General features: G+C 33.5%; 3 protein-coding genes and 2 pseudogenes across 5 annotated transcripts; 1 reads left to right on the top strand and 4 right to left on the bottom strand.

Annotated features, from left to right (window-relative positions):
- Window positions 1-228: 228 nt before the first annotated feature.
- LOC146925145 (uncharacterized) lies at window positions 229-5458 on the top strand. 2 transcript variants are annotated; one of them, XR_015010421.1, is made up of 5 exons: window positions 229-539; window positions 777-826; window positions 922-1003; window positions 1201-1298; window positions 5313-5458. XR_015010421.1 is itself a non-coding variant. In XM_085710103.1 (4 exons), the coding sequence occupies exons 1-4, from the start codon at window positions 302-304 to the stop codon at window positions 1245-1247; spliced, it is 417 nt and encodes a 138-aa protein (XP_085566229.1). In that variant the 5' UTR covers window positions 229-301; the 3' UTR covers window positions 1248-1302. The 2 variants fall into 2 exon arrangements, 1 of the variants encoding a protein (XP_085566229.1); XM_085710103.1 differs by lacking the exon at window positions 5313-5458 and having other exon boundaries at window positions 1201-1302.
- A 1605-nt stretch (window positions 5459-7063) lies between these two features.
- Window positions 7064-10107, bottom strand: LOC146925144 (cytochrome P450 82A4-like; annotated as a pseudogene). The gene is made up of 2 exons (XR_015010419.1): window positions 9149-10107; window positions 7064-7873 (listed from the first exon to the last, which is right to left on the bottom strand). The product of XR_015010419.1 is annotated as a cytochrome P450 82A4-like (transcript).
- Window positions 10108-12831: 2724 nt separating this feature from the next.
- Window positions 12832-14893, bottom strand: LOC146925143 (cytochrome P450 71D10-like). The gene is made up of 2 exons (XM_085710097.1): window positions 13770-14893; window positions 12832-13600 (listed from the first exon to the last, which is right to left on the bottom strand). The coding sequence occupies exons 1-2, from the start codon at window positions 14664-14666 to the stop codon at window positions 12989-12991; spliced, it is 1509 nt and encodes a 502-aa protein (XP_085566223.1). The 5' UTR covers window positions 14667-14893; the 3' UTR covers window positions 12832-12988.
- Window positions 14894-16513: 1620 nt separating this feature from the next.
- LOC146925142 (cytochrome P450 71D10-like) lies at window positions 16514-18631 on the bottom strand. The gene is made up of 2 exons (XM_085710098.1): window positions 17627-18631; window positions 16514-17421 (listed from the first exon to the last, which is right to left on the bottom strand). The coding sequence occupies exons 1-2, from the start codon at window positions 18521-18523 to the stop codon at window positions 16810-16812; spliced, it is 1509 nt and encodes a 502-aa protein (XP_085566224.1). The 5' UTR covers window positions 18524-18631; the 3' UTR covers window positions 16514-16809.
- Window positions 18632-20238: 1607 nt separating this feature from the next.
- Window positions 20239-24562, bottom strand: LOC146925141 (cytochrome P450 71D10-like; annotated as a pseudogene).
- Window positions 24563-25702: the final 1140 nt, after the last annotated feature.

Genomic DNA, 25702 nt, shown 5'->3' with positions numbered 1-25702 from the left:
CATCCTAAATTTAACAGTTATTCTTTTAAAAAATCAACTATTACAATTTTCAATGTACTCAATACACAACTTTTTCATAAAAAACTTACTAATTAAAATGCTTAAAGAGTGTTCTGGGGGCTGTAGTTAACATTTTCCATAAAAAAAATGATAATATTAATGTGTGGCTGCGTGGGGCCGTGAGACTGTGAGCTGAAAAGGCCCACGTAGCCTCTTTTTCATATAACAAACATCTTGTTATTGTTGTGAATTTTGTAAGATGAAAAAGAGTTTGGATTTTAGTTGTTAATTAAGTGATACTATGGAAGCTTCAGTTTGCTGTTCTCTGCCTTCTTTAACTACTACCAAAGCTAGGAACATAGTTACACATAATTGTTGTTCCTTAGCTGTGAGAAAAACCTGTGATTTTGGGGTTAAGAATGCAAGAACAACAACAAAAAGAAGAACAAGGGTAGGTGTTGTGTCTGTGAGTGATGTAACCACAGTACTTGATCCAGCTCCTGTAGAAATCACATGGCAAATTGTGGTTGGAACTATAGGTAATATCTTAGAGAATGACTAGGCTAGTAAATTTAGCTCACATGGCAAAAAAATTGTATAGATATTTTATATGTCAAGACGAAGTTTCTAACTTGTAATTCTTCACTTCTAAGTACTCAGTATGTGTCAGTTTCGTAGTTAGGCTATTTGGAAAGGAAAAAAGAGGTGGTATTGTATTGTGTTATGTGTTATTTGGGTTTTTGATTTTGTGTGTTTTATTGTTTTGAAATTTGTAGCTGGGATTACACCTTTTGTGGTGGCAGGGATTGAATTTAGCAAGAGAATTGTAAGTCACTTTATTTGCTTGATTATTGCTTTCTCATAAATTATGAATCTCATTCTTGTGTGTTTTTTGTCATCAATTTTGAATATTTGTTACAGATTGCTCAAAAAAAATGTGAGATGTGTGGAGGATCAGGACTTGTTTTTAGGGATAAGAACTATTTTCGTTGTCCAGAATGTGGTATGTTTATTGAATTCTCTTAATCTTGATTATAAGCATTATTATCATCATTTTGATCATGCTTTAGTTTAAAATGACAATTAGAAACTTGCTACTTCTCATTGATTTTTTTGGTTCTCAAATATTTAAGGTAAGTTAATTACTTGTGTGAAATCGATAGCCTCACAAATCATTTCTTCATATGCTATATATTTCAGGTGGATTTCTTCCTTGGCAATCCTGGAAAAGATTCTTCTCCAGTTAATGTATTGTACAACATTATACATCTTTGTTTGTGGCATATACTAGTAAACTTTTTTTTTTTTGAAAAGGCAAAATTAAATTAAACAGATCTATGCTATGCACAAGGAGTGCTAAGAATAGATCAAAAGAGGGAATACAAGAGTTTGAAATGTGGTGGCATACACAATAAAATAAGAACCAAGAGAAAAAAGCCACACACACAACCAAAACACAGAGACAATAGAGCTGCTATTGAGCCACAATTACAACAAACTACCAAATGAGAGGATAGGCAAAGATGTAGCTGTCAGTTAAGAAACAAAAAAGCCACCGAACCACAAAACTGAAGGCATCAAACCAGCTCAAAATCAGACTGATACAGCTATAAACTGAGAAGGATATCAGATAAATTCAGATCAGTCCTGCACAAACATAAACTCCAACAAGTTATAGACACGCCAATGGACGTAAAAACCACTCACTTAACGAATAGTTGAACCCGACCGCCTTAGCTTTTGTCCATTTCCAAGATAGAGTCTTTACTTCATCTATCCAATCATCCACCGAACTAGTTAGATTGCTGAAAATCATCTCGTTACGGCGATTCCACAAAATCCAGACACAAGCAAACCAAATAACACTAATACGGGCCTCATGAACTCTGCCCCTGCCTGCCAAACCAGCAAACTGATATAAATTTTGCAAGGCATTATTATGTAAAGCAGATGCTTGATTTAGCCATAAAAGAATCTTTTGCCATAATTTTATGCTTGTAGGGCATTCGAATAATAAATGAGAAGCAGTTTCAACCACTCCGCATCCGTTTACACACCCGGATTGACTCTCAGTCAGAACTCCTCTTCTACATAAATTATCCTTTGAAGGTATCCTTTTCTGAAACAACCTCCAAACCAAAACCGCAACCTTCAACGGGACCAAACCATTCCAAGCAGCTGCTAATCTCCTCTGCTCCTCAGACACCCCTCCCTCCATTATTGTATCATAAGCTTCCTTTACAGAATATGATCCCCTTGACCAAACCCATCTGTCCACTCCATTAAGACTCAAATTTAATCTCTGAATTTTACCCATCACTTCCTCTTCCCAAACAGATTCCTCTTGCGATAAGTCTCTTCTCCAACTAAACTTCCATAATCTCACACCCCCTTCACATCGAACAATGTCCCTAACACAAGCATTCTTTTCTTCGGATAAAACAAATAACCTTGGATATCTAATTTTAAGTGGCACCCCCTCCAACCAAGGATCCTCCCAGAGATTCGAATCAACCCCATTCCCTATTTCTTTTCTTAACTTGTCAGAGAACCAGTTCAATTTAAATCCCCACAGTCCCTTTTCAATTTTTTGCAAGTCTTTCCACCACGCCGAACAATTCCTACCCTCCATATTGATTCTCCCATTTGACTCCCCATATCTGCTCACTAATGCTTTATACCACAGACTGTTCTTTTCAGAACACATTCTCCATTCCCATTTTCCTAATAGCGCTAAATTGAAAGCTTTCAGATTTTTGATCCCTAAACCACCCTCGTCTTTTGCACGACACACTTTATCCCACCTAACCCAATTAATCTTCCTAGAGTCCTCTCCCCCACCCCATAAAAACTTTTTAAAAAGAGATTCAAGTTTAGAGATGATACCTGTCGGAGCTTTGAAAAAAGAAAGAAAGTAGACTGGCAACGCATACAAGACTGATTTCAACAAGACTATTCTCCCACCGATAGATAGGTATTTGTTATTCCAGCCGAATAATCTTTTTCTAACTGCATCAATTACCGGTTTCCACATCCCCTCTTTCCGCGGATCTCCTCCGATGGGTAGCCCCAAATACTTGAATGGAAGGGTTCCAATCCTACAATGTAACACTGCTGCTGCCTCCTCCATCCAAGATTGTTGAATATTCACACCGACAAGCAAGCTTTTGTGAAAATTTATCTTTAGCCCAGACACCAATTCGAATAATTGAAGTATTGCCTTAATTGCCCATACATTCTTCCAACTCTTTTCTCCCATAATAAGTGTGTCGTCTGCGTATTGTAAATGAGAAACTACCCCTCCGTCATTACCAAATTGATATCCATTGAAACGATTTTGTTGAACCGCTTTCGACATCATCATATGCAGACCTTCTGCAGCTATCAAAAACAGAAAAGGCGATAACGGGTCTCCTTGTCTAAGACCCCTACCCACACTGAATTCTTTTGTAGGACTCCCGTTGACCAACACTGACATTTGTGTGGTGCCTAAGCATTCTGATATCCAACCTCTCCATTTCGGATGAAACCCCATTCTTTCCAACATATATTCAAGATATATCCAATCCACTGAATCGTATGCCTTTTCAAAATCTACTTTAAACATCAAAGTTTCTCTTTTCCTTCTTTTCGCCTCATCCACAAGTTCATTCGCTATTAAAATGCCATCCACCAATTGCCTTCCTTCCAAAAAAGCACTCTGCGGAGCTGATATTACTTTCTGAATTACCGCCTTGAGTCTATTTGCAAGAACTTTGGAAAGAATTTTATACATACAACCAATTAAGGAAATTGGTCTAAATTCATTCAATTTTACCGGGTTATCACACTTTGGTATCAACACTATAAATGTACTGTTAGCACCACGAACCAGTCTCCCGTTGGAATGAAATTCATCCATAAATCTTTGAAAGTCACCTTTTATCACCTCCCAAAATTCTTTGATGAATCCGAAATTGACTCCATCCGGACCCGGACTCTTCGAACTTTCACAGTCCCACACCGCTCTTTTTATCTCTTCCTCTGAAAATTCTGCAATCAGCCTCAACCTGTCTTCTTCCTCAATTTGTTTAAAGTCAAAATGTTGCATTCGAGGCCTATTGAAACTGTCCTCCCTGAACCTTTCTTTAAAATGCTCAAAAATCTCATTTTTAATCTCTTCAACCTCTGTCATCTTTGCTCCATTGGATTCGATGCACACTATTTCATTCACTCTTCTTCTATTAAGCATACATCGATGGAAAAATTTTGAGTTGGCGTCACCTTCTTTTAACCACTTCATCCGAGCCTTTTGCCAATTAATACTACAATTTAATTTAGAGAGGCTAAACAATTGAGTGGTGGCCTCTCTTTTGCGATTGATCTCAGCTTCCGATAACGCCAATTCTTCACTTTTCTTTTCTAGCTCGTTGACTTCATTTTTTAAGTCCTCAATTTTTCCAACCAAATTTGCACAATGTTGTTTATGCCAATCTTTCAAGTGAGTCTTGATTAACTTCAGTTTTTCCTTAAGAACATAACCGCCCCACCCTTCAACTTCCATACTTCTCCACTTTTCTTCTACAAATTTATGATATCCCTCCATCTCACTCCAACACTTGAGCATTCTAAAAGGTTTCGGCCCCCAATTCTTTATTTCATCTTGTAGTAATATTGGACAATGATCAGAAAGTCCCTTATCCAAACACCATTGAGAGCATGTTGACCATTGCAAATACCACTCCTCCGATAGCAAAAAACGATCAATACGGCTCATAGCTGAGCCGTCCAGTCTTGACCAAGTGAATCTTCTCCCTATCAAGGGTAGATCAACCAATGATGAATCAGTGATGAAGGAATCAAAATCTATCATCTCTTCCCTTCTGCTAAATTCACCAATTCCTTTTCTTTCTGTTTCTAATCGGATTGAATTAAAGTCACCGAGAATACACCATCTAAACCCAGGTCTTGATGCCAACAGATCGAACAACTTTCTCCAAAGCACTCTCTTCCTTGGTCCTTCACATGGAGCGTATACATTAACTATAGCCACTGGAATATCATCTTCACCCCATAATCCTTCTAAGCATAAGAAGTGTTCTCCTATCGTCTCGGATTGAAGTTTAAATTTTTTTGAATTCCAGATCATCAACAGCCCCCCTGATCTACCTTCTGAAGCCTTGAATGCAAACCTGAACTCCTTTGTTCCCCAAATACCTTCGCACAATCTGCTATCCACCTCTGCTACCTTAGTTTCTTGCACACATAATACATCTGGGTTATTTTTCTTGATCAATTGGGCCACATCTTTCTTTTTTGCTCTTATTGCTCTTATTTGTAAATATTCAAAATATTAACTTTATTAAGTACATCATACTCCTTAATTGAAGATAGAATCTGTATAAACTTAAGAGTCAACTTATGGTTGCTCTTATTTCTCTTACCTTCATTGATGAACTGTATTTATAATTATGATCTACGTACATTCTTTCTTTTTAGTGTTTTCATTATTTTGTGTAAGGACTACTATTTGTTTCACTTGTAACCATCACCATACATAAATGGAGTCAATAATTTTTATGGTCTTTTTTCTTCATGCTATAATCCGAAATGATCGAGTCATATTTAGTTCTTCAATTTTCATTCATATGGGAAGCTTCCAATCAAAGTGGCAACTCAACGTTGAGTAAGCCATATGCAATGTCTGGACACATCCTCCTTCAAGCACTAAATGACATGTATATTCAAAGTATGTACCATTGCAATCAATATAGCTATTACCAAACCTCCTATGCTTAAAACTATCATATTCAACCTATCTTGGTTCTCTTCCAATTACCCAAACATTGACTACGACCCTTCTCTAAGTCTTAGTTCGGATATATAGCTATTGCTTTTACATACTTCCTCTGGTCACATATACAATAAACTATCGTTCTTTTTTTTCTTCAAATAATTGATGTTTTTTTTATGACAAACTTTAAGTATATCGTATGTGAGCTTGTGGAAATTTTATTTTATTTTTCCAATTTAGAAGTACCTGGAGGCACCTCATGTTTCAGCCCTCCATTCATTGATTGAGGTTCATGAAGAAGATAAAGAAGGTATGAGGGAAGAAGATGAAGAAAAATAAATAAAACAAGATGAAGAAGATGATGGTTACTGAATATGAAAAACAATACCTACGTGAGTTAACTCACGTAAGTGTTAATTTATGCGTGAGTTAACTCACGCAGCGTGACTTAAGTCACGCAAGTGTAAAATTTAAGTCCTTTTTTTTACACTTGCGCTAGTTAACTAGCGCAGGGGTATTTTCGGAATGGCTGCAGGGCGCGAGTGAAAAGTGCTGGGCGGAGAGCAAAATTCATTTTTTTTTAGTAGTATAATGTATCAATAGTTGAAATTTTGACCACATGACCCACACTTATCACAAATCTTTTCTTTCTTGGTCCACAATATGGATATTATCTAGAATCGGACGCAAAATCGAATGCAGGAGGATTCAAACTTAATATCTTAAAAAATACACACTCCAAGATTTCAACCCAAAAACCGGACCATGCAAAGCAATATGGGTTGAGTAATTTGATTTTTGGTTTTCTATCGATAAGATATGATAACATTTCTCCATGAGTTCCATGATCTCAACCCTGCACCAGTCAGCACCGTAAACTGATTTTTGTGACAGAAAAGGGTAAAAATAGATTTCTTTAATGCCATAAATCGACTATTAATACAGAGAGAGAGAGAGAGAGAGAGAGAGAGAGAGAGAGAGAGAGAGAGAGAGAGAGAGAGAGAGAGAGAGAGAGAGAGAGAGAGAGAGAGAGAGACAAAACAAGAGACTGGTATGTATGATTCGAAAAACTTTAGTTTTTGTCGGTCAATTATACCAATTTATAGAAAGTATCAAATATTTGATATATGTAGGGGTTAAAATTTGAACTTTAAACACCCTATTTATTCATTTTAAAATGCGAGATTCTAGTCATTAGGCGTAAAAAAAAAAAAAAAAGATTTGGCTGTTATCATGAGTTTTTTTCTTCGACTAAAAGACCATTGAGAAATAATCTCTGACCATATGATATTCTCAACCTTCATACTGAAATTTAACCAAATGAAGTACACCAAATATCACAAAGGACTACATAACGAACATAATATGGATCACATGATTACATAGCTTGAAAATAGAGCACACCACATATCTCAAAAGATTACATAACTAACAACATGAATCACAAATGATTACTACATATATAGATCACATAATAATTTCATAACAATTAGAAGGCAAACATGGTTTAACAAGAACCTCAAGCGGATTTGCTTTGGTGTTGGTTATTCCAAAAACTTCAGCCATATCAATAGGTTCAGTTGATGGATTTAAGATTTCAAAGGAATGCAAAAAACTAGCTAAAGCTAAATGCACGATTTGAAGGCCAAAAGACATTCCAGGGCAAATCCTTCTACCCGATCCAAATGGTAATAATTCAAAATGATGACCCTTAATATCAATATCTTTATGAGTTGTAAGAAACCGTTCTGGTTTGAATTCTAAGGGTTCTGGCCAAACCTTAGGATCAGTGTGGATCTTCCAAAGATTCACGATCAATCGGGTTCCTTTTTTGACATCATAACCACCTAAATTGCAATTTTCTGAGAATTCACGCGGTGATGAGAGAGGGGCAGCTGGATATAATCTTGGTGTTTCTTTGACTATAGCTTGAAGGTACATTAACTTGTCTATATCTGATTCTCTTAAACACCTCTCTTTGCCAACTTGGATGTCAAGTTCTTCTTTTGCTTTTTCTATTACAAGAGGATTTTTCAGTAACAAACATATTGCCCATGTAAGGGTGACACTAGTTGTGTCAACTCCTCCTCCAATTAACGTCTGTAAAAGAAGTGCAAATTCCATAAGAAGTGCTGCAAGTGTGCATCTAGTGTTTGTCTAAATAAAAATCAATGTATCATGTATAAATCAAGAAATAAAGTAAACTAATGTGTAGAAATTTCACTATATAATAGAAAAACACTACACTCAGGTAATATTGATTATATAATAAATGCACGAAATATGTAAATGCTAAGGTTTTGACTTTGAAACTTGAAAACAAGGCATTTCATATAAAGAAGGCTCTTGAGATGATGAGAATGCTAATGTACACGTCATGAATGGAGTCATATTTCTTATATATAAAGGGGGAGTTGGTCCATTTAAATAACTTCAAATTACTCATCCATCTCAAATTATAAGTTATTTTGGTAGTTTCAGACAAATTAAGAAATGTAATCAATTTGATATGAGAAAGAGAAATAATGATTTATTTATAGATTAAATAATTGAAAGAAAATAGAGTACTTAATAAGGGTATAAGAGAAAAAGTAACATTAATGATTTATTGATATGGTAAAACGACTTATAATTTGGGACAAATTTTTCTCCAAAACGACTTATAATTTGAAACAAAGGGATTGTATCTTTAGAGAGTAAGAGTTAGAGGGTACACTTGGTGATCATTAAAGGATTGACATGGATAATATAAGATAATTAGATAAAGATAAGGCATGATAAGAGATGAAATAATCTCTTTTAGGGCAAGAGTTAGAGAGTTATTCATATGTTTGATGCGTATTTGATAAATTATGAGTTTGATGTGCACTTTGATAGGAAACGAACTGATATCATATATTGTTATTATTACTTTTTTTTTTTAATAAAAAATGTAGAGATGTGAGACACCTACTTTTTTATCAATTAAAGTGTCACTAACGACTATTTTACAACCATCATGATGAAATTTGAACTTTGTATCTTTAGGTTACAAGACTAAGCTTACCACGAGCTAGCACCTCAAGTGTAAAATATCATGTACTCCCTCCGGTCTCAAATATAAGAAAAGATTCCTTTTTTAGGTTCATTGAGTAGTTAATGTATCTAGTCTACATTGTAAAGCAAATACATTAATTATTCAATGAACCTAAAAAAGGAATCTTTTCTTATATTTGAGACCGGAGGGAGTATATTTTATTATCATGTTTTTTTTTTTTTTTTTAACTAAGTCAAATAATGATATAATATATTACATGTATATGACAAAATTACCCTTGTGACAAAACTAGTATGCAAAAAATTTAATAATAATTTTTTTAAATTTTAAATACATACCAATATTGTGGCTTTGATGATGGTATCAGAATCAAATCCTTCAATTGTTGTTCCATCAAGCAATGAAAGCATCACATCCATGAAGTCTCGATGCTCACGATCAACCTCATTCTCTCTCAAAGTCCTATTATGACGATGCTCCTCCAACATATCACCTAAAATCTTGTCCAATTCTTTTGAAGATTTTTTCATTGCCTTCACATGGCCACCAAAATCAAACCATTTTAGAAAAGGAAGAGCATCTCCCACTGTGAACACCCCTAACAAAAGCAACATCTCTTCCAAAGCTTTCATACATTTTTGTTCTTCTTCCTTATCAATCACATTCGTAGCTCCGAAATATCGCTTCCCAACCAACATTGGAAGAACAATGTTTTTACTCAATTGAGTAAACCATTGCTTCAAGTCCACCAACACATAGTTTGATGACTTGTTCTCTCTACTACACCAAACATTGTAGACCTCTTTAATGGAAGTTCTAACTTCCATGACACGGAAATGTTGTATTTGCATCACACGGCTATGGCTTAGGATCTCTGAATTTGCAATCTTTCTAATTTGACGCCAATAAGAACCATAGGGCGCTAACACAAACATGGCTCCATTGTAAGCTAAATGTTTAGTTACTTCAAGTTTAGGGCGATTGGAAACTGCCAAGTCAATTTTGGTAAAACATTCCTCAGCCAGTTCCCAATTGCTAAGTACCATAGTACGTTTGGAACCAATCTTGATGGTAAATAAGGGTCCATATTTGTCAGCCAATGCACCTAAGATTTTATGGGGTCCTAGTGAAGCCGTCAATAGTGGGAGGTGACCAAGTATTGGCCAAGCCCCTTGAACTACAGGAGCCTCTTTGCTATGAGAAACTTTGGAAGAACTATAAAGAAACAAAATTGTAAAAGAAGAATATAAAAAATAGTGCGAATGTAATGGCAATAGTTAGGGAATCCATGTGTCTTGAATGGAATGATGGTTAATCATATGCTTATATATCATTAGGTATGGAAAAACTTTGATTAACTAATGATTTAAGTTTGGAGTATGTAAACATGTATTATAATATTGATCGATCCAAAAAAAAAAAAAAAATCATTACACCAATGGAAACTACATCGCGTAACTCATTGCTATTTTATTTTAATTTTATTTGAATCATAAATGTCGGCGATATTTTTTTTTTTTTTGGTCAGGATGATGTAATGTCGGCTATATTATTTGAACCATTGTACGATATAGAACCAAAATTGTATTTTATGACCCACGTGGTACAACTTTTTTTTTGAGAGAATGGTACAACTAATTCTTATATTTTTTTTTGAGGGAACTAATTCTTATATTTATTTTTTCATAAGTAACCAAAAAAAATAAATTATTCTTTTCATAAGTGACCAGAGAATCATATTTTTTTTTTTTATAGGAAAGTGACCAGAGAATCATATATGTCGGCACATCGTCCAATTTCCGACGCTGCCCAAAACGATGAAATAAAATTGCTGATGCTTATCGGAGATTATTATAAGATAAAATAAAATGTTTAGTATGTTTCCATTTTAATACTTTCAAATATAATAACTTTTTTTTTTTTATCATCTCAATAGCTGAATTCAACAAACTATTACCTTGAGCATTTTCAAATGTATTTACTTACATCTCCCACCAAGACATTGACGGAGTTTAAACCCAAATCCTTCGAATTCAAGACACGCTATTTTACAACCATATCAAAATTTTGGATTTTTGTGTTATCTTCATTGTTTATATAATTTCATTATTGCATATAACACTTGTTAAATCGGATAAGAATGACTTCGTAAGTCGATTTTGCATCCTATTTAAGAGTAGACGACATATTTTTTCTTTTGAGTTCCTTACTTATTTTTTTTTTATATTGTTAAGTCGGATTTTCAGTGACTTAACAAAAAATGGTTTAGGTCGGTTAACTCAGAACCGACTTAAAAACTTGTGTAACCCGACTTTGTTAAGTTGACTATGTTTTAACCGTATATGCATAATATACAGTCACACACCATAAAATTTTGTTTCATATGTCATCAAGAATTCAAAAGATAACCATGTATCAAAATTATATAGAGTAATAATCAAAATATATCCATAGAACTATATACAATGTCATACCAAATTCTGGCCAAAAAAAAAAAATGTCATACCAAATTAAAACGTAGTCATTGAACTAGCAAGATAAGAGGTAACACTAAAATGCAAATAGATAAAACACATACACTAAAAAAACTATAATCACACTAGCGGCTCGTTTGGATTGGCTTAATTTTTAGCTTATGCAAAATAGTTAATTAAAATAAATAAGCTTTTATGTATTTTACTTCTGTCAAAACAAAAAAGCTTTTATGTATTATTCATTAGTTTGTCAAGGTAGTTTATAAAAAAAGAGAGTTTATAAAGATACAATTTTTGTTAACGAAAACTTATGAATTAACATAAAATTAAAGATTATTTATTTGTATAAGCTATTTTTCATACGCTAAAAATCGAGTGAATCCAAACGGAAGTTTAATATTGAAGTCATATTTTAACTGATAGTAACTGGATGATGAATGTAAGTTTGATATTGAAGTCATATATTAACTGATAGAACTGGATGAAGATATGGACCAGATTGATAGTAACTAGTAAATTGTTATAATATAATAACCTAATTGATAGTAAGTGGGGGACCAACTTGACACTTAAGTTGGAAACCTTTTTTAAATATTCATAATCTAGGACACTACTAGAATCTCTAGAATAACTGTCCGAATTTTCCTGCGGTTTTCAAAATCCTAAGGAAACAATTACCCACGAAAGTTATACCTGGGAACCTTAATCCTTGGCAAAATCCATAGGAAACAGGTTTCCTGCGGAAATTTCACCCAATCCGCAGGTAATTCCGCAGGAAAATAGAGAGTTTCTAGTAGTGGGAGACCTATTGGAAAATCTCTAATTTTGTGGTTTACTCCACTTTTTTTTTCTTGATGATTGCTATCTCATAACTTATGAATCTCATTCTTTGTCTTCAATTTTGTATATTTGTTACAGATTGCTCAAAAAACATGTGATATGTGTGAAGCATCAGGACTTATTTTAGGGGATATGACAATTATTAGAAAATTTTCCAACTTTGAATAGCATGCCACAAAATGTAGACTAATTTCAAACTGAGATTTTTTTATTTTAATAAATTAAAATAAATTGTTCCTTCTCATTGATATATTGTTTCTCTATACCTTTTTTAAGGTAAATTACTTGTGTGATATTGATTGCCTCAAAAATCCTTCTTCATATGCTATCTATCTCAGGTGGATTTCATCCTTGGCAGTCCTGGAAAAGGTTCATCTCTAGTTAATGCATTATAGAACATTGGATACCTATACTTCAATAATTTGCAACTGCAGTTTTACACAAATTCTATATTTTTGGTACAAATATCATACACAAATTTAGGACGACAATTAGTATATCATACACTCTTCATACCTCTTTGATGCTAAATAGGGTTTCAGAGGCATTGATTAAGCAACCAAAATAAATAAATTTTTATAAAAAAAAAGTTATTTTCAAGACAATTTTTATTTATGAATTTCTTAACCAGCCCTGGAGTCACCGGTTAGCAAAACATTGTGTGACCATACTTCAATGGTTACAACTTCATTATGACACATGCTATGTTTGTGGTATACAATAAATCTATTTGTAAAAATTAAGTACAAACTTTATTAGGAACATCATACTCCTTCATGGGAGAAATGAATCTTATTTTCTATCTATATTACAATCATTCTCCAACTGCTAAGTACTGAAAGCAACATAATCATTCTATCTTTATTAAGGACGACGAGTGATAGGGATCAAACATACATCATGCTTTTTTCCAACAGTAAGCCCAAATGCTTCAGTCATATCAAATTCTTCATGGCTCATTCCATTGGGAAGCTTCCAATCAAAGTGATAAAGCAACTTAGCAAGAGGCAACTCAACATTGGGTAAGGCAAATGCAATACCTGGACACATCCTTCTTCCGGCACCAAATGGTATGTATTCAAAGTCTGTGCCCTTGAAATCGATAAGGTTATTAACAAACCGCTCAGGTTTAAAACTCTCAGCTTCAATCCAATACTTTGGATCTCTTCCAATCGCCCAAGCATTGACGGCAACCCTTGTCTTAGCTGGGATCTCATAGCCATTTATTTCACATCTCTCTCTACTTTCTCTTGGAACCAACAAAGGTACAGTAGGATGCAGCCTCAATGTTTCTTTGATGACAGATTTTAAGTATGTCAACTGGTGCAACTCTGTCTCGTCTACATACCCCTTTTTATCAAACACTCTTCTTACCTCAACTTGTGCTTCTTCCATTACTATTGGGTTCTTTATCATCTCAGACATTGCCCATAACACAATTCCTGACGATGTTTCGCTACCGGCAATGAACAAGTCCTGCAAATAGATTAACAGTAAGAATATTTATGATCTAAACGACCATGTATTTTCTTCCATATATTACAACCATAAAATAGGTTATTAATTTGATATTTTCTTCAAAATATTAGTATTTAAGTTGTGAAAAAGGAAAGCATATTAACGTCATGTTTGGCAGTAGACTAACCTGAATGACTGATTTTATATTTTCATCAGTTAAGGGTTGTTGTGAGTGAACATTTTCATGTTGAACCTTGAGAAGAACATCAACTAGGTCTTCATCCTTGCGTGTTTTACTGTCATTGCTTCTATGATCATTGACGATGTCTTGCAATATCGTATCAATTTCTCCTTGCAGTTTCTGAACTCTGGTCTTCACTCTACTTACCTTTTGAAGTATTTTAATAGAAGGATACAAATCAGCAATACAAAATTCTCCCAATAGGCCTAATGCTTCCTCTATTGTTGATTTGAACATTTGCTGGTGTCTGTTCTTTTTCCCAAACGCTGAACGTGCCACGATCCCATAAGTCATTGAGAAAATCGACTTAGAGAGATTAACAATTGATCCTTCATTTGCAGATATTGATTTAACAAGATCTGACACCTCTTCTTCTCTTATGAAACTAAAAGATTGGACACGTTTTGCACTTAATAGCTCTACAACACATATCTTTCGTAATTGTCTCCAAAGTTCTCCGTATGTAGAGAAGGCGATATCTCTAGCATTGTAAGTAAATACTCTAGGTAAAAGAACATCTGGCCTATCACAAAATGTGATGTCATGTGTTTTCATAATCTCTTTTGCCATTTCTGGTGAACTAACTATTACATATGGTACCTCTCCTAGTTTAAGGTGCATCAAAGGTCCATATTTTTCTGCCAAGTTTTTGAAGTGGTGATGGGGGGGTGAACTGCCAGTAATCTGGTGTATGTTTCCTATGAGGGGTAGTTTCCATGGTCCTGGTGGCAATTTGGTAGTGGAATTGTTAAAACTCCATCTTTTAACTATTTTGAATAGCACCAAGAGGAAGAGAAAGGAGAGCAAGAAGATGATATTAGAAAAAGGGTTGTGAAGCTCCATGTTGGTAGCTTGATCTGGAGAATCTGAAGAGTGCCTTGTCAAAAGAAGGTTTCTATGCAAAACACTCAAAAGATCACTTGCAATTTCAATAAAATGCAGACATGTTCATTAATTAATACACAGCAAATACTAATATAAAAACACTCAAAAAATCACTTGCAATTTCTAATGTAAAGAAATATTATTAATAACATTTTCTCCTTGCACCAACCATGTGCCTGTTGTTTGATATTTTTATATATTTGCAAAGCAATTTAATAAAGACACATGAAGGATAAGGTGTGCTTTGTGTGGTCAAAAATAGGAACTGATCATCATTGCATGATATCCTCCAATACACGGATACCACTTGTGTACCATAATGCTATATACCATTGTCCAATTAGAATGTGCTACGTAGCATACCCTTTAAAAAAACATATCAAATAAAACATTTATAAAGTAACATTGGTAGTTGACACACTCTAATTGGCCAATGGTATATACCATTGGTACCTTAATGGTACACAAGTGGAATCCCCAATACACCTAATCACATACAATTAAAAATATTGATACCATCCAATCCAAAGAAATTTAATAAAAAGACACACACACATGAAGAATAAGGTGTACTTTGTGGAGTCAAAATAAAACAACCACTACACAAGAACCATATCGCTAAATCAAAATACTTAGAAAACTCTTGTTGTTTTTTATGTGAACAGGCATCATATTAATGATTTTCGATTAAGAGTTAATTAAATTGCAGCACGTCATGTGAGACTCGATTGTCATCTTCCCGTCTTCAAGGACTCATGCAAATTTCATTTATAATATATTTTGCATTTTTTTGTGGATTTTTATTTTTATTTTTTGTATTATGCACATGAAAAAAATCATCCACTAACATTTTGAAGAACTTAGTTTATTATTTACTTCGGTTATTATGTCAAATAATTTTTTTTGTAAAAATTAATAATAACACACTACATAGTTAAACCAAGAGACACTAATGATTTCAGATACACTCCAATTGAATTCAAAGACACTAGTTATTTTGGATAGGCAATGAATAAGAAGACTGTAATGTTTCATGCTCGTACATACATGAAACAAGCTTGCTAATTAATGGAATGAAAAATTCTATGGTGATGAGAACGACTTTTTTGGTGAAGTTAAATGGTCAATCATTGAGTATTTGTTTATTTAATCTATACCATGTCAGATTATATGGTGTATTGCACATTTGCTCATAAAATGTCTCATTATATCTTTATTTATTGCAATTGTGTCCCTGATTAAATCAAAATTAAATATAGATTCCCATTTTATTTTTGAAGGAAAATATAGATTCTCATTTGTTCACTAAAATTGAAATTCCCCTTAATATTTTGTATGAGGACTGATTTGTAATAAGGTAAAGTTTAGTTTTAGAGTGGTCCACTAGCAGGACATTATTGACTAAACAAAATAATTTTTTCAAAAAAGTCAATTTTCTTACTTCACTGTTTGCAAATGCTGAGAAGAACCAAGTGAGACATGACACAAATAAAACTAGTTGCATCTTTCTCCTGGTCCTACATAGAAGAAACCCGAGAGAGAAATGAGAAATCTTAATCCTTACAAATTAAACATACTGAAATAGGCGTGCAAAATGTTGATTTGATGAGGGAGTTGGAACAAACTGATTAACCGAAGAAATCCCGGGATTTTCAAGCTATCTTATGTCAAACGTATATTCTTAATAAAAATGTGAACCACGCCTTGCAGAAAGTAGTATAAGTAATTAATTAACCACATTGCGAACTTCTTTGCTTAGACAATACAAATATTTTCTTTTTGAAAGGCAGTGCACAATACAAATATTAGGTCGTGTTTTCTTCCGACTATAATTCCAAATGACGACTAAGTCATATCAAGTTCTTCATTATTCATTTCATTGGGCAGCTTTCAATCAAAGCCATAAAGTAATTCAGCAAGAGGTAGTTCAACATTTTGGCTAAGCCAAATGCAATGCTTGGACACATATTCTATATTTGTGGTACAAATATCATACACAAATTTTAGACTACATATAGTAAACCTATATGTAAAGTTTACCATTACGTACAAATTTTATTAGGAACATCGTTTCTGAATTTGTTTGCTTAGATAATACATATTAAAGACGACGAGTAATAGGAATTAAACATAGATCGTGTTTTCTACCTACAGTAATCCCAAATGACTCAGTCATATCTAGTTCTTCATTCTTCATTCCATTGGGAAGCTTCCAATCAAAGTGGTAAAGTAAATTAGCAAGAGGCAACTCAATGTTGGGTAAGGCAAATGCAATTCCGGGACACATCCTTCTTCCAGCACCAAATGGTATGTATTCAAAGTCTGTACCTTTGAATTCAATTGGGCTATTAACAAACCTCTCAGGTTTGAAATTCTCAGCTTCAACCCAATATCTTGGATCTCTTCCAATAGCCCAAGCATTAACCATGACCCTTGTCTTAGCTGGGATTTCATACCCATTGATTTGGCATCTCTCCCTACTTTCTCTTGGAATTAACAATGGTGCAACGGGATGCAACCTCAGTGTTTCTTTGATGACAGACTTCAAGTATATCAATTGGTGCAACTCTGTCTCATCCACACACCCCTTTTTATTAAACACTCTTCTTACTTCAGCTTGTGCTTCTTCCATTACCTTTGGGTTCTTTACCATCTCAGACATTGCCCATAACACAACCTCTGATGATGTTTCGGTACCAGCAGCGAACATGTCCTACAGATGGATTAACATTAACATTACATACAACGCTACCCAAAAGGTAAGTCATTAATTTGATGTTCTCTCCAAAATACTATTATTAATCAAGATAATCTTATTTTTTTTCCTCTAGAAATTTGACTTCTAAGCATATGCAAATTTATAAACTAGTTTTAAAATTGTGAAATAAACTTGCTTACAATTTTGGTTGTAGACTAACCTGGATGATTGATTTTATATTGTCATCAGTTAAAGGATGTTGTGAGTTATAATTTTCCTGTTGAATCTTGAGAAGAACATCTACTAGATCTTCATCATTGCTTGCTTCCTTGTGAATGCTTCTGTGATCGTCGATGATGTCTTGCGCTATCATATCAATCTCTCTATGAAGTTTTTCCATTTTGGTCTTCTCCCTACTCATCCATTGAAGTAATTTAATAGAAGGATACAAATCTGCAATTTCAAATCTTCCTAATAGTACGACTACTTTCTCCAATGCTGGTATGAACACATCTTGGTGTCTATTCCTTTTCCCAAAAGCTGCCCGCGCTGTTATCCCATATGTCAATGAGAAAATTTTATGAGAGAGATTAACAACTGATCCTTCACTTGCAGTTATTGATTTGACAAGATTTGACACCTCATCTTCTCTTATAGACCTAAATGATTGGACACGCTTTGCACTTAATAGCTCTATAACGCATATCTTTCGTACTTGCCTCCAATGTTCACCGTATGTAGCGAAGGCAATGTTTGTAGCATTGTAACTATATATATTGGACAAAAGAAGGCTTGGCCTGTCACAGAAGTTGAGATCATGTGTTTTCATAATCTCTTTGGCAATTTCTGGTGAACTAACTATTACGTAGGGTACCTCTCCTAGTTTAAGGTGCATTAAAGGTCCATATTTATCTGCCAAAATTTTGAAGCGATGATGGGGCAATGTTCTGCTGATAATCTGATGTAAGTTTCCTATGAGGGGTAGTTTCCATGGTCCTGGTGGCAATTTGGTAGTGGAATTGTTAAAACTCCATCTTTTAACGATTTTGAACAACAGAAAGAGGAAGAGAAAGGTGGCCATAAAGATGATGTTAGAAAAAGGGTTGTGAAGCTCCATGTTGGTAGCTTGATCTAGAGAATCTGAAGAGTGCCTTGACAAAGAAGGTTTCTATGCAAAACACTCAAAAGATCACTTGCAATTTCAATACAATGCAGACATGTTCATTAATACACAGCTAATACTAATATAAAATCACTATAGTATTAACATTAAGATACACGTTCTAATGTAAAGAAATATTATTAACAACAATTTCTCCTTGCACCAACCATGTGCCAGTTGTTTAATTTTCTTTTTATATATCCAAAGCAATTTAATAAAGACACACATGAAGCATAAGGTGTGCTTTGTGTGGTCAAACATAGAACAACCAGTACAAAGGAGTCTTCATTGCATGATATCCTCCAATCCAAAGCAATTTAATAAAAAGACACACACACACATGTAGATCATTAGAGTTAATTAAATTGCAGCACATCATGTGAGACTCGATTGTCATCTTCCCGTCTTCAAGGGCTTATTAAATTGATCCTATCAATTTTAGTCTCACTCAAGAAAATTTCATTTATAATATATTTTGCATTTTTTTTGTGGAATTATATTTTTTCTATTTTGCACCTGAAAAAATCATATTACATTTTGAAGAGCTTAGTGTATTATTTACTTCGGTTCGGTCATTATGTCAAATAAATTATTTTGTAAAATTAATAATAACACTACATTATTAAACCAAAAGACACTAGTGATTTTAGATAGGGTCTTGTTAGACTTGTAATTATATGTCATTATCACCAAATTAATCATCCTTTACCGGAAAATTGGAGTTTCATTGGTGATTTTAATACTATTACTAGAGCTCGTGAATATCTTAGTCATTCATGTTCGTACATATTTCCCAAACTGTTCGCAAATGCTGAGTGAGAACCAAGTGAGACATGCATACACTAAAATTCAGCATACTATAAAGTTGCATCTTTCTCCTGGCCCTACATAGAAAACCTTAATCCTCACAAATTAAACATACTGAAATAAGCGTTCAAATTGATGCAAATGCTTTGACATATGTTTGATTTGATGAAGGAATTGGAACAAACTTATTAACTGAAGAAGTCCATGGATTTTCAAGCTAAATTGAATATCTAATGTCGAACGGAGAATCTTCATAAAAATGTCAACAACGATTGTTAAGGACTACAAACAATATTATTTGGAACATCATACACCTTGATGAGAGTAGTATAAGAAAATTAACCACATTGTGAACTTGTTTGCTTAGACACAAATATTAAAGAGGACGAGTAATAGGGACCGAACATAGGTCTTTTTTTCTTCCGACAGTATGCCCAAATGACTCAGTCATATCAGAGAGGAAGAATTAGATTTCATAACCATAATATGGATTTAGCATTTTTATATATTTATAATTATGATCCTATATCAGCATTATTACTTCTCTGTGATTTATTGTTTCTCTATTTTTTTAAGGTAAGTTACTTGTGTGATATTGTTTGCCTCACAATCCTTTTTCATATGCTATCTATTTTAGGTGGATTTCTTCCTTGGCAGTCAAGGAAAAGATTCTTCTCTGGTTAATGTATTACACAATACTGTACAAATAGTTCGCAACTTCCTTTCAACACAAATTCTATATTTTAGGTACAAATATCATACACAAATTTTAGACAACATATAGTGAACCTATATGTAAAGATTACCAATACAAATTTTATTAGGAACATCGTTTCCGAACTTGTTTGCTTGGACAATACATATTAAAGACGACGAGTAATAGGAATTAAGCATAAATCTTATTTTCTACCTGCAGTAATCCCAAATGACTCAGTCATATCTAGTTCTTCATTCTTCATTCCATTGGGAAGCTTCCAATCAAAATGGTAAAGTAAACTAGCAAGAGGCAACTCAATGTTGGGTAAGGCAAATGCAATACCTGGACACATTCTCCTTCCACCACCAAATGGTATGAATTCGAAGTCCGTGCCTTTGAAATCAATTGGGCTATAAACAAACCTCTCCGGTTTAAAACTCTCAGCTTCCACCCAATACTTTGGATCTCTTCCAATTGCCCAAGCATTGACAGCAACCTTTGTCTTAGCTGGAATCTCATAACCATTGATTTGGCATCTCTCCCTACTTTCTCTTGGAACTAACAATGGAGCAACAGGATATAACCTCAGTGTTTCTTTGATGACGGACTTTAAGTATATCAACAGGTGCAACTCTGTCTCATCTTCATATCCCTTTTTATCAAACACTCTTCTTACTTCAGCTTGTGCTTCTTCCATTACCTTTGGGTTTTTTACCATCGCAGACATCGCCCAAATCACAGCCTCTGACGATGTTTCAGTACCAGCACCAAACATGTCCTACAAATGGATTAACATTAACACTATCTACTCTCTAAGGATTAAGATTCTAAGGGATTTTAAAAGACTTTTTAATTATGAAAAAGTCTTGTGGTATTCAATCAAGATTCTTTGCAATTTAAAAAAAGTCTTGTGGTATTCAATCAAGATTCTTTGTCATTTTAAAAAAGTCTTGAGGTATTCAATCAAGACTTTTCATCACTTAAAAAAAGTCTCATGATATTCAAAATCATTCAAATTTCAAAGGATTGTTTAATAAATTAGATTTTGATGGATTTTGTGGGATTTTCTAGTGAAATTTTAACAAAAAAAAGTCTTTCATGAAGACATAAGATTTTTTGGGATTGTTTTTCTTTAAAAGTTTTTACTATCTCTTTCTTATCCCTTTTTCCCTCTCTTCTCCCTTCCCTCTCTCCTCTCTTTTCTTCCTCCTCTCTTTTCTTCCTCCTCTCTCTCTCTCTCTCTCTCTCTCTCTCTCTCCCTCCCTTCTCTCTTCGTCTCTCCCTTCTCTCTCTCTCTCTCTCTCTCTCTCTCTCCTCTCTTTTCTTCTCTCTCTCTTCCCCCTCTCTCTCTCTCTCTCTCTCTCTCTCTATATATATATATATATATATATATATATATCTTCTCCCTCTCTCACCTCTCTTTTCTCCCTTCTCTCCCTCCTCTCTTTCCCCTCTCTCTATCTCTCATAAAAATAAAATAAAAAATAAGAGTATGTATTCAAAATATTATGATAGAGAGTGCGTTGTAATCATTTCTTTGCAATGAGTCCTTAAAATTCAAAAATTCTTTTGAAATCTTATAAATCCATAAAATCCTTTAAAATCTTATGATGTGAATCCATTGAAATCCAAATTAAAAATCCTGATTGTCTTTTAAAATCATGAAAGTCATTAAAATCCTACAAAATCTTTTAAAATCTTTGAGACTTTTTTAAGCAAAAATTGTCCTTCAAAATCCAAATTCAATACACCCCCCTAAATCAACATGCATTTTCTTCCATACAACGCTACCCAAAAATTAAGTCATTAATTTGATGTTCTCTCCAAAATACTATTAACAGTCAAGATAATCTTATTTTTTTTCCTCTAGGATATTTGACTAGTTTTAAAATTGTGAAATAAACTTGCTTACAATTTTGGTTGTAGATTAACCTGGATGATTGATTTTATATTGTCATCAGTTAAAGGATGTTGTGAGTGATAATTTTCTTGTTGAATCTTGAGAAGAACATCAACTAGATCTTCATCATTGCTTGCTTCCATGTGAATGCTTTTGTGATCGTCGATGATGTCCTGCAACATCATATCAAGCTCTCTGTGAAGTTTTTCCATTTTGGCCTTCGCTCTACTCAAGCATTGAAGCAATTTAATAGAAGGAAACAAATCAACAATACAAACGCCTCCCAACAAATTTGCTACTTCCTCTATTGCTGATCTAAACACTTCTTGGTGTTTGCTCCTTTTTCCAAAAGCCGCTCGCGCTGTTATCCCATATGTCATTGACAAAATCTTATGAGAGAGATTAACAACTGATCCTTCACTTATAGACCTAAATGATTGGACACGCTTTGCACTTAATAGCTCTATAACACGTATCTTCCGTAGTTGCCTCCACCGTTCTCCATATATCGAGAATATAACATCAGTAGCATTGTAAGTGTATTCAATTGAGATTTCAAAGGATTTTAATAAACTTTTTTATGATAAAAAAATCTTGTGGTATTCAATCAAGACTTTTATGAAATCTAAATAAATCTTATGGTATTCAATCAAGACAATTAAGATTTTTTTTTCAAGGCATCGAAATCCGTTGGTATTCAATTAAGATTTCTAAGAACTTATAAAATGTCTATGTGTATCGAAAATTAGACAGATTTTAATGGATTCATTTGTGGAATGGATTGTGTGAGACTTTTTAGTTAAAATACACTTATCCAACAATCTCACACATACTCATGAGATTTTGTAATACTTTTCCAAATTCATTATTTATTTATTTTTTTTACGTTTCTTCCAAATTCTTTTCTGTTCTACTGTGACAATAGCAGGTTATATATTTTGTTTGGCAAACTTGATTGTTGAAATCATCATGCCTTTAACTTGCACTTTTCTTAACATAACTTATTATTTTACGATCTACCTATATATCAAATTATTATAAACAATCACAACTTTACGTTCATATATTATAATAATTTTTCTACTTGCATTTTTCTACCTGTAACATGCATTTTTCAATCAAATTATTATTATCAATAACTTAATTAACATAACTTATTTTAATATAGGTCTATTTATTTTGATATCATATGCCCATAATTTTTAAGATCAGTCAACCTGCTAGTAGTATATCATCTATAGTCTATACACTCATTGATTCAATGCAACTGATCCATACATCTAATAGTATTATACCGTACAGTATCTTTAAATTTATGGACCCTTTAACCAAGTTGCTTGGGCTCCAGTGGCAAGGAGCTCTTTCCAAGGACATATCCGGGGAATACCGGGTTCGATTCCCAGGGGGAACAACGCTTGGCCAGTACGCATGCCTCTACGTACGAGCCGGATTAGTCGTCCACCTTTGATGGGTCGGAAACCGGTGCGAAAGCCAAAAAAAAAAAAAAATTTATGGACCCTTTAAAATCTTAAAAATCCATTAAAGTCCTTTAAAATCTTGCATTGAGAATCTTGATTGTAAAAAGTCTTTCAAAAAATGCTTTTTAAAATCCCATAAAATCAATACAATCCAACAAAGTCTTTTAAAATCTTCAAGATTTTTTTTATCAAAACAATCTTTTAAAATCTCAATCTAATACACCTCCCTAAATATTGTAGACAAAAGAAGGTTTGGCCTACCACTTAAAGTTTAGATCATGTGTTTTCATAATCTCTTTGGCAATTTCTTGATATTCATTCATTCAAATTAAAAGAGTATATGATATAATGTAAATTCGCTAAAAACAAAAAGGATGAATCTGTGAATAAGCTCACAACATCCATGTTAATAGCATAAAACGACAAAGTACACATGCCTACACATATGACTATATTTAAATCTCCGGAATAACCATGTTTCCGGATCTGTAACGTGGATGACGCCAAAGTCATTGATTGGATCTGCACTGGATCGAAGCTGATCTGACAATCTGAAGCGATCAAATAGCTGAGAGAAACAAGAAAAACAAACAATGGCGCACAAAGACGACGAACAACCAACGTCGCACGAAGACGACAAAATCACAAAATAAAACGAAATAGATGTGAAAATCACTTATTTCAATAAAAGGGAGATAAAAAACGAGTTAGAGGGGTGATTTTGGGTCAAAAATTGACCCTAAATCACCCCTCCTTGGTGGATGAAGGAGAAGAAACTAGGGTTTCTGTGACGGCTCAGAACTATTACGTAGGGTACCTCTCCTAGTTTAAGGTGCATTAGAGGTCCATATTTATCTGCCAAAAATTTTAAACGGTGATGGGGCAATGATCTGCTGATAATCTGATGTAAGTTTCCGATGAGGGGTAGTCTCCATGGTCCTGGTGGCAAATTAATCTTGGAACTGTTACAACTCCATATTTTGACAATTTTGAATAGCACCAAGAGAAAGATAAAGAAGGAAATATTAGAAAGATGGTTGTGAAGCTCCATGAGATAGCTTGACCGTCGAGGAAAAAATGAAATGCCTAGATGATGGCATATTACTATATAAAAAAAAATAAAAATAAAAAACTATTAGACCTTTCGAAGCATACATCATCATAAAAAAAAAAAAAAAAAACTATTGAACTCTAGCAGCATACATCATCTTATTAACCAATTGCGATTAAAATAAATTATTAGTCCTTTCGCTTGTACTTCCAAGGTACTATAGTTTAATTGTGGTTGAGGGATCAAAATATATATGTCGTTTTCTTTTCTTCCAAAAAGTCTAGGTTCAAACTATGTTAGTTAACAACAAAATTCACACTCACACACAAATTAAGCATAAAGAAGTGTGGAATTAAGAGTTTGAATCTTCATCTCATCATATCAAATATTTATGTAACCTTTTATCATATATTTACCGAAGAAAAATTATGTATGTTCGAATAGTTCTTTTTTTTTTTTTTTGAGCGTATATTTTAAATGTTTTTTAATGTTTTTTTTTTTAAGAATTGGTTGATGAGGAACCTATAAGTTTCTAGTTAATTATCATTCCGATAGCTAGTTCATTCCCTTCAACTTTGAAAGAGAAAAATATAAGATAAAAGTTTCCATAATGACTGAAAATACATTATTTCTCCAGTTTCTAGTTATCATTCCGATAGCTAGTTCATCCTTACTTGGAAGTTTAGACAATGAAAGAGATAAGCTTTTTAATTAGCAACAACAAGTTTGCGTTGACTTATATAATTATAAGATCATCAATAAACACTTGGCAGCTAGCTTCTAATGGGCTATGTGAGCGCCATCATTTATATGATTCAATGTTGTAAAAATTCAGTAAATATGTATATGATTCAATTTTAGATATGCAACAATAAAATTGTTTCTCGATGAACCACTTAAAATTATATTTCTTGTGGATGAAGATAACGAGAGAGATGTGATTCAGTTAATTAACATTAAATAAAACTTGTGTTGAGTTCTTTTAATAATGTTTCTCCCGATATCATATCATAATAATGAAGAGTAATCAACATATGAAAATATAATATGGTTTATAAGAAAACTTTACATTTTTTTTAATTTTGATCACATGTATTATTTTTTTTTAAAATTATGTCTTTTATAATAATATAATAATGAACAGTTTCTACCAAAATAATAATAATAATAATAATAATAATAATAATAATAATGAAGAGTA

Source organism: Medicago sativa, chromosome 5 (genome assembly GCF_051527215.1).
Source record: "Medicago sativa cultivar Bolivia chromosome 5, Bolivia_mono, whole genome shotgun sequence".
NCBI lineage: Eukaryota > Viridiplantae > Streptophyta > Magnoliopsida > Fabales > Fabaceae > Medicago > Medicago sativa.
Note: the sequence above shows the minus strand (reverse complement) of the source record. Positions and strands in the feature narration are given on the sequence as shown.